The 13,940-nt window shown below is 41.7% G+C and overlaps 2 protein-coding genes across 3 annotated transcripts; one reads left to right on the top strand and one right to left on the bottom strand.

The window, feature by feature from the left end:
* Positions 1-168: 168 nt before the first annotated feature.
* ints8 (integrator complex subunit 8) lies at positions 169-8,980 on the top strand. 2 transcript variants are annotated; one of them, XM_029513804.1, is made up of 28 exons: positions 169-306; positions 1,192-1,330; positions 1,557-1,731; positions 1,962-2,102; positions 2,310-2,381; positions 2,591-2,642; positions 2,874-3,053; positions 3,282-3,389; positions 3,567-3,719; positions 3,819-3,919; positions 4,257-4,398; positions 4,571-4,641; positions 4,758-4,933; positions 5,089-5,219; positions 5,390-5,500; positions 5,614-5,818; positions 5,928-6,049; positions 6,396-6,580; positions 6,710-6,743; positions 6,842-6,901; positions 7,032-7,093; positions 7,185-7,303; positions 7,388-7,491; positions 7,730-7,780; positions 7,870-7,943; positions 8,020-8,084; positions 8,233-8,276; positions 8,510-8,626. In XM_029513804.1, exons 2-28 carry the CDS (start codon positions 1,198-1,200, stop codon positions 8,624-8,626), a joined length of 2,988 nt encoding a protein of 995 aa, XP_029369664.1. In that variant the 5' UTR covers positions 169-306; positions 1,192-1,197. The 2 variants fall into 2 exon arrangements, with proteins under 2 accessions (XP_029369664.1, XP_029369663.1); XM_029513803.1 differs by having other exon boundaries at positions 179-202; positions 8,510-8,980.
* A 165-nt stretch (positions 8,981-9,145) lies between these two features.
* LOC115050758 (G1/S-specific cyclin-E2-like) lies at positions 9,146-13,028 on the bottom strand. Its single transcript, XM_029513806.1, has 12 exons — positions 12,989-13,028; positions 12,050-12,081; positions 11,899-11,950; positions 11,726-11,776; positions 11,385-11,524; positions 11,165-11,300; positions 10,890-11,036; positions 10,569-10,664; positions 10,324-10,458; positions 10,068-10,179; positions 9,683-9,837; positions 9,146-9,498 (listed from the first exon to the last, which is right to left on the bottom strand). Exons 2-12 carry the CDS (start codon positions 12,061-12,063, stop codon positions 9,421-9,423), a joined length of 1,116 nt encoding a protein of 371 aa, XP_029369666.1. The 5' UTR covers positions 12,064-12,081; positions 12,989-13,028; the 3' UTR covers positions 9,146-9,420.
* Between the last annotated feature and the right edge of the window lie 912 nt (positions 13,029-13,940).

Raw genomic sequence — 13,940 nt, forward strand, 5'->3', positions numbered from 1 at the left:
CAGCTCCCCAACACGGATAATTATGGATAATTAAACTCATTATTCGGTCTTTATTTAGTTTCGCCCTGTTTGGGTTTAATTGACGCTCGGAGAATAAATACGCGCCAAAATGTGACTCACTTCCTGGTGGCGCTGTGCGTCTCCTTGGTGACGCAGAGGAACCGGAAATACGGCATAGATGGCGGACGGCAGAATGAATTATGTGAGAACCAAGCAGCCCGTGTAGCTGCCCCGGCTCTTAAAATTTGACATTTCCGTTCACACTTAGCTCTTTTCTCCTCCGGTTGTTCGTTCCGGCCCGTCCAGGTAAGACAACCCGCCCTCCTGCCTGCGGCCCGGCCGCGAAGTTTAGCCTGTTAGCTCCAACATTAGCACCGACTGTTAACACTCAGACTGCGGAGAAAGAGACGAAGGGTGCGCTCGAAATGAACACAGCGGCGGCCCGAGTGTTTCAGACACACCTACCCTCCCTATAGTCCCACCAGCGGGAGTAGATAGCCCCGCCCAGCCGAAAGTACACATAAATAAAATCAAGCCTCTCCAGGCCAAAACATGGAATTAAAAAATAATGTGTAACCAACAATTATTATTATTTATTAGTCGTGATGTTTAAATATCAAAAGAGAAAATAGCGGAAGTGCTTTCAAATGGTTTGCTTTAGTTCATTTTAAGTCTATAACACATTCTTCAGTTTGTTTTGTTTCATAAAAATATATTCTGAGGTTTGAATCGATGAATTACTAATATTTAGCTAGTTGTGTTTGCATAACTACTTAATGACTAATCATAAAGAGTTAATCTGTAGAAGAGACAATTTCACAGGTTTAACTGATGGCTTGATTTATACAGTGTAAATATTGTTTTTTTTATCACAAAATGTGCACATTAAGATTTTTATACAATAAAATCCATTGCATTGTTTTTACGACAGTTAAACATCGTAGTATGTTCACTTATGAATAACTGGCCTTAGTTGAAGCTACCCCATTAAAAGAAGAAATTATTATTAAATTAATTAAGTAATTAATAATTAAATTATTACCAAACCTTCTGAACAGAACTGTATTCATCTTTCGTTTTCTGATTTATTTTGAGTCTCATTGAGCCTGAACTCGTCTTATTACCTTCTTGGATGATGGTGATGTGTAGAAAGGTCAGACTTACTTCTGTACCTGTCTTTCTGTTCACCAGAGGAGGATGAGTGCTGAGGCAGCAGACCGGGTGGCTGCTGTGGGCAGCAGTCGGCCCAGCACGCCTCTTCAGACGTCATGGTTTGAGTTCCTTCTGGATGGCAGCCTGCTGGAGAAACACCTGCAGAAGTCAAACCCAGGTCAGCTGTGGTAACCCGCCATTTCCAGCCTTCTTTTGTTGTTTGGTGAATTTTCAAAAAGGCTGGGTGTTAAAATCATCAATGACAAACCTGCTTTCCTGGCATATTATATGTATATGTAAAAATCAAAAGTTGGATATGTAGCTATAGTCAGAGTTGTGATCACACCCTCTAAACAAAAACGGGCTGTATGTCCACTGGTGCATAAGTGAATGTCTTTCCACAGACCCATTACCAGTGCAGCTGATCATCCAGTTCTTGGAGCAGGCATCGAAGCCTTCAGTGAATGAGCAGAATCAAGTGCAGCCGCCAGCAGACAACCGCAGGAACCGGACCCTGAAGCTGCTGGCACTGAAAGTAGCTGCTCACATGAAGTGGGATCTAGAAGTCCTTGAGAAAGGGTAAGTGTGGGTCTGTTGTAGCATGTAATTCAATGCTGGTGATTCCACACATCTTTTTACTTGAGGAAGGCTACCTTTTTGTTTTATATGGCCAAAAAAGTTTTAATTTTCCAACATATGGGGAGTCTGAACGCTAAAATCACTTTTCAAGACAATTACAGATATAAAGTTTCCTGGAAAGCTAAATTTAAAATGTCTTATAATACACCAATCTCTGTCTCTGCTGCCAGATTGACCATTCCAGTGTTGAATATGCTACTGAATGAGCTCCTGTGTGTGAGCAAAGTGCCACCAGGGGTAAAACATGTGGACCTGGACCTCTCTACGCTGCCTCCTACCACTGCCATGGCTGTGATCATCTACAACCGCTGGTGAGTCAGAACACACACAAATCAAACTGGGGCCAGACGTGCTGGCTGAACGTGATGGGAAAATTAATGCAAAAAAAGGAATAGGAAATTTTATGTTTGTGAAGCAACAACCATTCACACATTCTTACATTCTTATACATCTCTTTTATGATTCCATGTATTTACCGTAGTAGAAGTGTGACATGTATTTTCCTGTGCTTCTCAAAGGGCCATCAGAACCATCGTGCTCAGCAGCTTTCCAGAGAAACAGACCAAACCAGGACCTCACCAGATGAACATGTAAGTCTGGTTTTTCCTTCCTTGTTGCTCACTTTCATTTTGAACAAGTCAAAGTTGTTTAGATAACATGTGAATGAACCCATCCTTGTCTGACTCATTGTATATCAAATACAAAGGTCAGACGCAGTTGTGCAGAATGTATAGATTTAATGACATGCACATTAGGTTTAAAAGTAAATCAAGACATAACAGAGTTTATTCTTGTCCAGGCTAAGTATTGTGCAGCAGGAGAAAGAAATGACTGAAAACATCCTCACTGTGGTGAGTTCCCATGTTTTTATCTATTCAGTGGAAATCCTCACAAACACTCATGAAATAAAATTTATCAGACTATTGTTGGTATTAATAAACCTGTGATTGACAACAGCTTGGATGAGCGACATTTCTTCAAAATATTTTCCAGTAAACCCTGTTGCATCCCTCTGTACTATCTCATGTGTAGAGGGGTTAAACGAGTTGTACTCTCTTTCCCTTCTACCATGATTCTCTCAGCTGAAAGAACAGGCAGCCGACTCCATCAGTGTGCTGGAAGGAGCTCTGCGGCTGAAGAAAGACTTTTATGTTCACACCCTGAGGACTCTGGACCTGCTGGCTGCTGATGGTGCTGCCAACGGAGAGACAGAGTCATCAACTGCCGGGCTTCGCATCAGTACTGATGAGCTGCACTGTCAGGTTGAACGAGCACATCGTTTTGTCTGTCTGGAATACACTTTAGATTTAGAATCAGTCAGCGCCACTTTACATGTCTAGGGCTCATAAACTCAAAACTTAAATTTAATCTACAGGAAACTGAAAGTAGCTGTGAATGCACATCTGGTGTTTTAAGTAGTTGGGGAAAATTAGATTTTACAGCTGATGAACAGTAATTCAGTGCTGTGTAACTTATATTTTGTGTTTTAGGTGCATTATGATTTGGGAGGTATCTTCTTCCAGCAAGGCTGCACAGACCAGCCAGCCTTCGTGAAAGCCAGTGATCACTTCAGACAGACAAAGGAGTTGTTGAAGAAGGTAAATTACTTGTTTATCTTAATATTTGTTATGGCTGCGACTTTGTGTGTCTAATTTATCTTGTTTATGATGTATCAAATGAACTTTGCTAGTCTTTTAACAGCAAAACCTGGAATCTTGTGCTGGATGACAAAAGACGGTGAAGCTCATGAAATCTTATTTATTTGTATTTTTCAGCTGGATTTGACTGTTCACGTTCACCTGGATGAGGAACGCCTGGCTGGCTACTGGAATGCCTGCAGAGCTCTGACAGGAAACTGCGACCCCTCTGACTCTCAGACCAGTCCCTACGACAAGATCAACAGCCTGGTCAGGGCGCACAACTACCAGGTGAGCTGACACAGCACTGCCATTAATACAGATGCTTTTGCAGTTTATTATAAGACTGAAGGCTTTTGTAGTGAACTGAGGGGATTTTGGCTCTTCCAGGCTGTGATCGAAGCCTTCATCAAAGACAACACCACTCGCAGTTTACCAAACCACTTCAGACGGTCCGTTCTCAGGGAGTTCCTCTACAAGGTCCAACAGGGGTGAGACCACACTTCAATCCAGAACTAGAACTGAGCATTTAAAACCTGTAGCTCTTTACATTTGGGATAGTTTGCAGTGAAACAACATACTGTTTACACTGTATTCAGATATTCAGTGTTTCTTTTTCTCCTGGTGTGGATAACAATAATAAAAAAATTCTGAATCCCATGTGTAAATACAGAAATTCTGGCCAAGTTTTGTGTGTTTATGTATAATTTAAAACTGTAATTCAAATCTTACTATATTAATATAAAAAAAAAATTAATAGCTTTTGTAAATACATAATATTATGTACACACAAGAACTGAATAGCAAACTACGCCTTTTTATGTGCAGGGAAACCGGCCTCGATGAGATTTGCCACAAGCTGTGTGTTTGTAACGCTGTCCGTGATGCTGTGGAAGGAGAAGTCCTCAGTGTTCGTTTCCAGCAGCTGCTCCTGAAGCCCAGCAAACGAATGGTGGACTTCATCTTAGAGGTGATCAAAAATGAGACTATATCTTATCTCAGCATTCTCCAAAAAAGGGACTGTGGGAGTCAGTTTGTTGAAGCTGTATTGAGGTTTGAACAGTGTTATTTGTAGTTGAGACTGACCTGAAAATTTCCTGTGGTGGGCTGTACAGTTAAGTCCAGTTTTCTTTGACCTGCAGGTGTGCACGCGTTCTTTGGAAAAGGAGCGTCCGTGTGAGACATCCAGGAGAAACATGGCCAATTTCCTGAAGTGAGTGACACACAGCAGTGCTTGTTATTTAACTTCAAAGGAAAAGCTAGAGCAGATCAAGCCATCAGGAGATTTTCAGCCATGATCTTTTTTTTTTTTTTTGATGATCTGCTCAGGACTCTGTGTGAAGGTCTGGAGGAGCTGCCTCTGGTGTTTGTGGTATCTTCACATAAGCTCTTCATGGAGCTGCTGAGGGAGGAGGAGAGGAAGGTCTTGGTGGAGCAGATGAGAAAGAGGTCGGCCACCATCAACCTCAGCGCCAAACCTCTGCCTTCCTTCTACGACATCCCAGGTGCGGGGTGGATTTTATCTTGTTCATGTTATTGATGTCTGACACATCCCTCTTGTTTCCTGTCCACCGGTGATGTATCACAGCTCATTGTCATCGATCAGCGTTGTGTCTTTGAGCTTCTGATTGAATAAGTTTTTTTCTTCATCCTCCGACAGCTTCGGCCAGCGTGAACATCGGGCAGCTGGAGCAGCAGCTTATACTCTCGCTGGAGCCGCGCAGGATCAGACAGATTCTTTTTGAGCTACATGGCATAGCTGAACGGCCCTACTGGAGGGTCAACAGCAAGGTCAGAGGTCAAGAAAAAGATAGATAGATAATGATTGTCTTTAACTCGTAGATCGATAGATGAAGACCGTATACAATTAAAATGTCAAACTCTTGTATGAAAACTTTCATATTGGTCATCAAATGTAAAATTACAGTAAATAAAATCCTACATTTTGTATTTTTGTACAGTGGGAGGTTCCTTCAGACTACATCAACGTGATCCTCAGTATCAAAGACAACCTGACCAAGGATCTTGTGTACATCCTAATGGCCAAAGGACTCCACTGTATATCAATAAAGGTCTGATTACATTACCAGCATTCACACTAATTTAAAAAATAATTGTAATAGAATAAAGCTGCACTGAAGTTAATCATGTTAAATACTTGTGTGATGTTTTCTTGTCGTCTCAGGACTTTGTCCACGCACGGCTGCTCTTCTCCGCCTGCCTGGAGCTGGTCACTGAGTTCTCCCCAAAGCTGAGGCAGGTGATGCTGAACGAGATTCTGCTGCTGGAGGTTCGCGCTCACGAGACGATGGCGGCTGAAGGCAGCAAGGAGCGCCCACCCTCTGACCTGGTCAGCAGGGTCAGAGGTTACCTGGAGATGAGGATTCACGGTGAGTGGATGCTGATCTGCACTGACGTGATCTCTGGACATGATGTGGTTTCACCTTTTCCCTCTCAAATGTGACACAGTAAACTGACCCACCACATTACTGCCTGCAGACCTGCCTCTGCGTCAGGTGGTTGGAGAGGAGTGTGTCGCCTTCATGTTGAACTGGAGGGAGAACGACTACCTGACTCTGCAGGTTCCTCCTTCTCTGGTCATGAACAACCCGTACATCAAGGTGAGAAGTCTCCTCTTCAGTATCCAGTAACATCCAAAATGTCTTATTTCATCAATTAATATTAATATTATTAATTATTAATGAATATATTAATATTACACTACAGAAGTACCTTACATCAGTATGTTTTTGAGGTTTTGCAAATATTCTCTTACATGTCATACACAGTTAGCTTGGTCTCATGAGAGTTGTGTGGGTGTAAACAGGTATTGATGAATTTTGATGGATTTGTGATAACAATGTTAGTAATTTCAATAGTATAGTTTGTGACTGTATTTAAAAAATTAAATCCTAATAATGTGTCTTAAGAAGGAAGATAAAAGAGGAAACTGTTTCCCTCTGACAGCTTGGTCAGCTCCTGGCGTCTACGTGCAAAGAGCTGCCAGGTCCCAAAGAGAGTCGGCGCACAGCCAAGGAGCTGTGGGACGTGGTGGTCCAGATCTGCAGCGTGTCCATCCAACACAAGAGGAACAGTGAAGGCCGAGTAGGTCTCATCAAACACAGAGAGTCCTCTATGGGCATCCTGCACAGGTACACAAAGCCTCCCTCACCTGTTCCCCAGAGGATTTAGTTTTGTTTGGGGTTTTCTTTTTTTTTTTTTTTACATGTGAATGATTGTTTTTGTTTTTTTTTTATTTTTTTATTGTTGAACTCATTTAGGAGCAAATTCATCACTTTCGTCAAGAAGCTTAGAGTAAGTAAGAAATGAGCCAAACTGTGTGTGGAAGTATCAGGTTTTAATTGTATGAAGGGAGTAATGGTGCAACATTCGTCTCATCTCCATTTTTCCAGGAGCCATTGGTGCTGACAACCCTCATCTCTCTGTTTGTGAGGCTCCACAGCATCGTGCGGGTATGACTAATATGAGCTGTGACAAAACAGTAAAAAACATCTTTACCAACCTGACAGTAAATCGAAAAGACATATTGCTGTTAGTTTTTTGTTGCTGCTGAGTCACCTCAAACGTTTCCTTCCTCTTTAGGACGACATTGTAAATGAAGTGACGGCAGAGCACCTCTCCATCTGGCCGTCCTCTCTTCCGAAGTAAGAAGCTGTTTTATTCAGTAGTTTCTTTTTCCTGGAAAGATGAATTCCAGCTGACCAGAGTGTGGTTGTGGTGATGTGTGTTGAGCAGCATCCAGGCGGTGGACGTGGAAGCCGTGGCCGTGACGGTCAAAGAGCTGGTGTCTTTCGCTCTCACCCTGAACCCCAACAACCAGTCGTGGCTCGTCACGCAGGCCGACATCTACTTTGGTAAGAAGACGCTGCTGCCCAGACAGAGGCCTGATGTATACTCGCCATGTACACACAGTAATCCCACATCTTCTTCCTCTTCAGTGACCAATCAATACTCTGCGGCGCTGAACCTCTATCTGCAGGCCGGAGCCGTGTGTTCAGACTTCTTCACCAAAACGGTGCCTCCTGACGTCTACACCGACCAGGTACATGTCGTTCAAAGTCAGCCAGTCAACTTTGTGGAGAAAATCTGGAGAGGAAACTTGGCACTTAGTGGTAGATTTTAATGGAAGTACTGACTCCATGCAGGATTTTATCGGTGCTGCTGTGGTCTGCCACAATGCAAGAGATGCAAGGGAAACATTAGAACAAAGCCTTTCTCAGTGCATTATGGGAATATAATCTGAAGAAATAGTTTAAATTCTCCTTTAAAATGTTCCTCAGGTTCTGAAGAGGATGATCAAGTGCTGCTCAATGATGAACTGTCACACACAGGTAAAAGGTTTCATTTGTTTCACAGCATCAGCTGATTGAGTTAATTCTGCTCAGATTGGAGTCATTTTGATGTCACGGCTCATCCTCAGGTTGCTGTTCTCTGCCAGTTTCTGAGGGAAGTTGACTACATGACAGCATTCAAAGCTCTTCAGGAACAGAACAGGTATCAGGCAGCACGACCAGCGTGACAACACTAACTAAGACAGCTGCTCTTTAACATCCTTTCTTTTTATCACCAGCCATGATGCCATGGACTCGTTCTACGACTACATCTGGGACGTCACCATCCTGGAATACCTCACACGTATCCTGTCAATGGTCATTTATTCAGGAGGGACAACACAAAACCACATTATCCACGTGGTGTTTTCTTAACTTCAGCAGGTCCCACAGGAATTGTGTAGGATACATAGTCATTGTTATGATTGTTCTACCCCTTAATGTGCGTTCAGATATTCACCACAAACGGGGCGAGGCCGAGAAGAGACAAATAGCAGTAAGTCGTTAAAATCTGTTCCAGTTAATGAAAATAAATTCTTGACAATAATCCAAAAATCCAAACGAAAAGCTGTGTTGTGAAAATTGATTTTAACACTGCGTGTCCTCAGCTGTTAAAGAAAGACATCTAATTCTCCAAAAGAAACAAAAACATTTCCTGAAGAGAAAGTGGACATGTTTAGGTGGAAATGGGAAGAAGCCAATATTTCCTGACTCTTGTTTTCTCCTCAGATAAAAGCGATCGGACAGACGGAGCTGAACACCAGCAACCCGGAGGAAGTGCTGCAGCTGGCTGCACAGAAGAGGAAGAAAGGATTTCTGCAGGCCATGGCCAAACTGTACTTCTAACACACACACAAACTGCTGTGAGACTGGGGGCGCAGTTGAGAATGTATATTTTTTATTTAGTGGTAAAAAATTAAATTTCTAAATAAATACAGTTGCTCATTTGTAAACTCAGCGTTTGAGAATTATTACAAAAAGATGCCCTGAGACACAAACAATATCAAAGATGAAGAGGAATCTGGCATTTACTAAAGAGGACACACTTTATCCAACTAATGCTTCATCAGGGTTCAAAGTAAAGCACATCCTCATCCTCCAACTGTTTACATTTAGGTTGGACTTCACCGAGCGGATGAGAATCCTGTGGCAGTTCGGTCCTCCGGTTCTGAGCACATCTTCTTTAAACCATTTATATAATACCATTGAAAACAACAGTGAAGTTCTGTTGTAAGATCATTCATTGCACTTTCAATATTAAAATGTCATTTGCTCGAAATGACAGCTTAGAAATAAAAAAAAAAATTTAATTAATGAAAGCATCAATTAAGTTGCTAAATTCTGAAAACACACATTAAAAAAAGCTTTTTTTTTTTTTTTTTAAGCATACAACCTCCTCAGTAAAGAATTCAGTTTCAGAGGATTTCAGTTAATTTCATTAACTCCCATCCAGATATATTTCCTTTCTTTCCATTTATGAATCTTCAGGGGATTAATAGAGTATTTAGAAATACTTTATTACTCCTCAGGGAATGATTAAGGAAGTAGTAGTATTTTATTAAATTCTGTGTTTTGGGGACATGAATCCGTTTCCCCCTTTTTTCGCGCTCATGTCAGCCTGAATAAAGAAACATCGGAGTTCAGCGTGTGGATGTTTTCTCTGTACTGCTGGGAGGAGTAAGAAACTGGCTGTTCACCTCATTTTCACTGGCATCATCCTGAGGAAAAAATAAATGTAATAATAAAAATAAGATAAAAGGGTTCAGTCAGAAACACATCAACAGTTTAGTTTCTTTAAAATTTCTTTGACTCATATTTAATTACAGCCAAAAATAAAAAAAGAAGTCAGTTCTTAATTAATGCGTCTTCTCTTGGAATATGAGAAAATGAGAAAAACCTCACCAGCATGCTCATGTAGTCTGTGTGCGTTTGGATATTGTGTCTGTCGTCATTTATTTTGGAAAAATCCCTGATGGTTGCTCGGCCAAAGCGGCTCATGGATTCAACAAAGGGAGCCATCCAGTTGATACACGGCTGGATGGCGTCTCTTGACAGACCTGAAACAAACAAACAAACAAGTTTGATCTCAGCAGACAAATACGATGTTTTATTAGTGCATTTACACCATCATATGGAACATACTGTGCACATACTGCAGCGCTATTCTTTAACACCTTTTAAGTTCAGGATGTTTCCATACAAAAAGGAAAAATAATCAAATTGTACTTCTTTTCATTCTGCGTCTGAGCTCCATGTGTCTAAGAATGGGATTAATCAGAAACCTCACCCGACAACTCTTCAACTTCTTCCTGTTGAAGGAAATGACACAGAACTGAAGCTGCCAAGACTCGATACTTGAAGTCCAGTGAGTTTATGTTGAGGATACACAGATCTAAAAGCTGAACGAGACAAAGGAGAAAAAGTTTGACCTTCAATAATACAGTACATACATTTTGTGAAAACCAGTTTTTTGTGAAGCTTTTCTTCAAAACTGTTCCCCAAACGAAAAGTGTTAGATATGAGAATCCCCTCCAAACACCTACACGTGTCATTTGGATGTAAGTGTCCTGAGAAAACTGAGACTCCAGCAGGTCAGAGTTGGCATTCATCGATGCTATCTGGAAATAAAGCTTGAGCCAAGACACGGCTGTTTCAGGACAAAGGTTCCAGCATAATGCCTGGAAGACAAAAATACAGTCGATCAGAGTTCTGCAAAAATTCAAGCTTTCTTCTCATTGGTTAAGAATAAGAAATAAGATAACAAAAATGTTTCTGCAATTGTATTTACCTTCAAAATAATTAACTCCATTTGAAGGATCTCGTTCTCAAAGTAGGTGCCTGCAGTCACATAGGCCATCTCTGAGAGCTTTGGAGGACATGCTTCCTGCAAGGAAGTAAAATACTTAGCACAACAGCTACAAACACCTCTTCTTCTTAATGTGTGTCCTTGCTGCAGCCTTGGCTACACATATATTGGCCATGTTTTGGCTGTTAAAATCTGTTGAGAGTTGACATAGTTGATATTTTGATCATGAGCCAGTTTACTGACCATTTAATCGTGAGATGCTTTTTGTGAAAACGGTGCCGATCGCTCTCTGTTCTTCCTTACCTCCATCTTTGACGCTATAAACAGGCAGGTGATCCCGATGAGCTGCAGTATGCCCTTTTCAACGTTGGCCTGCGTCAGCATGAACCGGTCAAAGTAGTCCTGAGCCAGGTAGAAGGTCTGCCGGTGAAGCTTGTAGGCCTCACTAACCTAGTAAAACCAGTGGAAACATTATTGGTGCACTCCGATTCCAACGCTCCTCCATCACATGACAATGAGAGCATAGAACGGCATACGGACTGTAAAAACCTACTTGCAAAGATTGTTTGAAAACTTGCCTCAATTAACCAGTCGAGTAGGATCGATCTCATTCTGGGTTGGAGCATCGGGTGTTTCTGCAAGAAGCTCTTGCTGTGTCTGTAATTCTGCTCCTTGCTCACCATCTTCGAACACACGTCTTCAAAAGAGCTCCGTCTGCAAAATGAAAAACAAAACATTTGTTCCACTTCCGAACACAGGAGATCAGCCATCCCTGGCCAAATAAGGTGTGACAGTTACCCCAGAAGAGGCAGTGGGGACAGCCCAACCAAAGGGTCTGTGGCAGGGTGCCCGGGTTCATCACAATGGAGCCTGACCCCCTTCTCAGGGCTCTGGATGAGAACACGGGGCTTGGTGACACCTTCTAGAACCAGCTTGTTCTGAAAAGGGAATTCAATGCCGCTTACATACAGCACGGACATGATGAAATTTCCCCTTGAGCTCAGCTGTGATGACACAGGACAGCGGGGAGACGATTCGACTATCAGACTTATTTAACTTCAAAAGCTGTTCACTGGCAAACTCATTACTGTTTTTGGTCCCTGGGGGGGTAGATTGTGAAATAGAAGAAAGGGAAGCACCTTCTCGCACTGTAGCTTTGACAGGGGCTGGTCCTTTTTCCTGTTTCTTTGCTGAAAAGGGAAGTTGTAAAAAAAATGTATATCAGATCACTTAACTGATTGGACAGTGAAGATTTAAAAAACAGGATTTTTTTTTTTTTTTTTTTTAAAAGATGGTCTGAATGAGCATTTACCTTAGAAACTTTCTGCCCTGGAGCATTTTCAGACCTTTTCTGTGGGCGACCACTGTGGAGACATAAACCCAGTTCAACATGGAGCTGCAGTTTTGACCCGGCATGGCTGATTTAGAACGATAACTCATAAAGAGACAGCAGATGTGATTACCTTTGGCTAGTCATTGTTGTGGCTGCTTCTGCCTGTTAAAAAAAACAAAACAAAACAAAAAAAAAAACAGGAAGTTAGCAGTCAGATTTAAAACGGTAGCTGCAAACCACCAGCTGCAGCTGACTTGACTTGAAGAAACAGTTGCTGTAAGTCAAGACTGATGGAAAAAAACAAAAAACAAAAAACAAAAACAAAACAAAACCAAATAAACTCGGATCCTATCAGACTCCAGATCTCACCCTCCGCGCCAAGATGCCAGATGAGCGCGTTAAGAGATCCGGTTCTGCAGCTCTGGACCACTAAACCCAAACCCTGCTGCTGAAAGTCCTCACTAATGCCTGCAGATATTTCTGTGCTCTGGATTTTTTGGAGTTGCATGAGACAAAATGAGAAATGAGGACGGAGGGGGGGGGGGGGACACAAAGAGGCAGAGATCCTGCAGCAACAACACAAAGGCCTGGGGAGGACATTTTGTCCCAAGTGTCCCAGATAAATGTCCCTTCAACCCACCAACCGGCCTCATGACTCCCAGATATCAATCTGTCCATCTGTTGTGTGTTTTTTTTTATAATTTATATGCCCCGAATAGGTCATTTAATCACAATTTAAACACACAACCAGCTCACTTTACCAAACCAGGAGCACAAAGTTGGAGACAAATGCACACCGAGGGGACTGAAACTGAACTGTTGTGCCTCCTGTCGACAAACACGACGTTACAAACAACAACAAAATAAAAATCAGCTACCGGTGGCTAATTTAAGCTAATTTTAACCAAATAAAACAGCCGGCTTCACGGATTTAAGGGCAAAATAACAGGTTTGGTTCCGACCAGAGGCCGAGCTGCTGCTCAGACACGTCGGGCAGATCATCCAGAGGACTTAAGAGACGAGCAGAGGAGAGAAAAAGGGCGATAAAGGTCAGTTTTTAGCGTCTTACCTTCCTCCGCTCGGTCTGAATCAAAGCTGCCTCCAGAAGCCGCTGGCGCCAACGAGAGAGCGGCAGCGGCCCTGCGCATGCGCACAAGTCTGTCCAACCCCTAAAAACGTTTTTCCTCATAATAATAATAATAATAATAATAATAATAATTAAAAAAAAATAATAAAGAGAGACACGGCGATGTCAAAGATAATCTGATGCAGGTTTTTCCTCACGATCTTTTTTTTTTTTTTAAATATATTTCTTTATGTTTTAGTTTCAACCGCCACTTTAACAGGAAGTAATTAAAGTAAATTAAAAGAGAAATCACGGTTTTGTTCAATCGCATGGTAATTTTTATTGTTTATAAAGCTCCGTTATTATAAAAATATGCATCAATAACCAAAACACGACGTGAATTAAACCCCCTGTATCATGACCTTTACTTTGTTTGACTTCCGGGCGCCTTTAGTGGGCGGAGATTTTCGGACAAGGCAGCCAATAGGAGAGAGAGTTGAGCGGAGCGCGTGTTTCTGCAGCCGGATGTAAACAAAGCAGACAGCTGTCAACACGGAAGTCCCAAAAAGGTTCTTGCGGGAAATGCGACATAATGTTTGTATTTTTGTGTGTAAAAAGTGACAGTTTAGCTGATGGATGTTTCAATAATAATAATAATGATAAATACATACAAAATAAATGATATATTAAATGTCTTACTCATTCACTTTCCATCAATCTCTGAGGATTTTGGGCAAACATCTTGACACAAACACTTGGATTCTCCACATTTTTTATTTTATCATTTATAATTTATTCAACTTTCTCAATCATGATTTCAAAAACATATTCCCAATGTGGCTGCAATCTTTGCTGTTAACTTTAGACGGTAAACTCTTTATTTCTCAGATCATTCTTATCAGCCTTTGAAATACACCACATTCTAAGCTGCTGAATTTACAAACACACATTTCTA

The sequence above is a fragment of the Echeneis naucrates genome, chromosome 11 (assembly GCF_900963305.1).
Source record: "Echeneis naucrates chromosome 11, fEcheNa1.1, whole genome shotgun sequence".
Lineage (NCBI taxonomy): Eukaryota > Metazoa > Chordata > Actinopteri > Carangiformes > Echeneidae > Echeneis > Echeneis naucrates.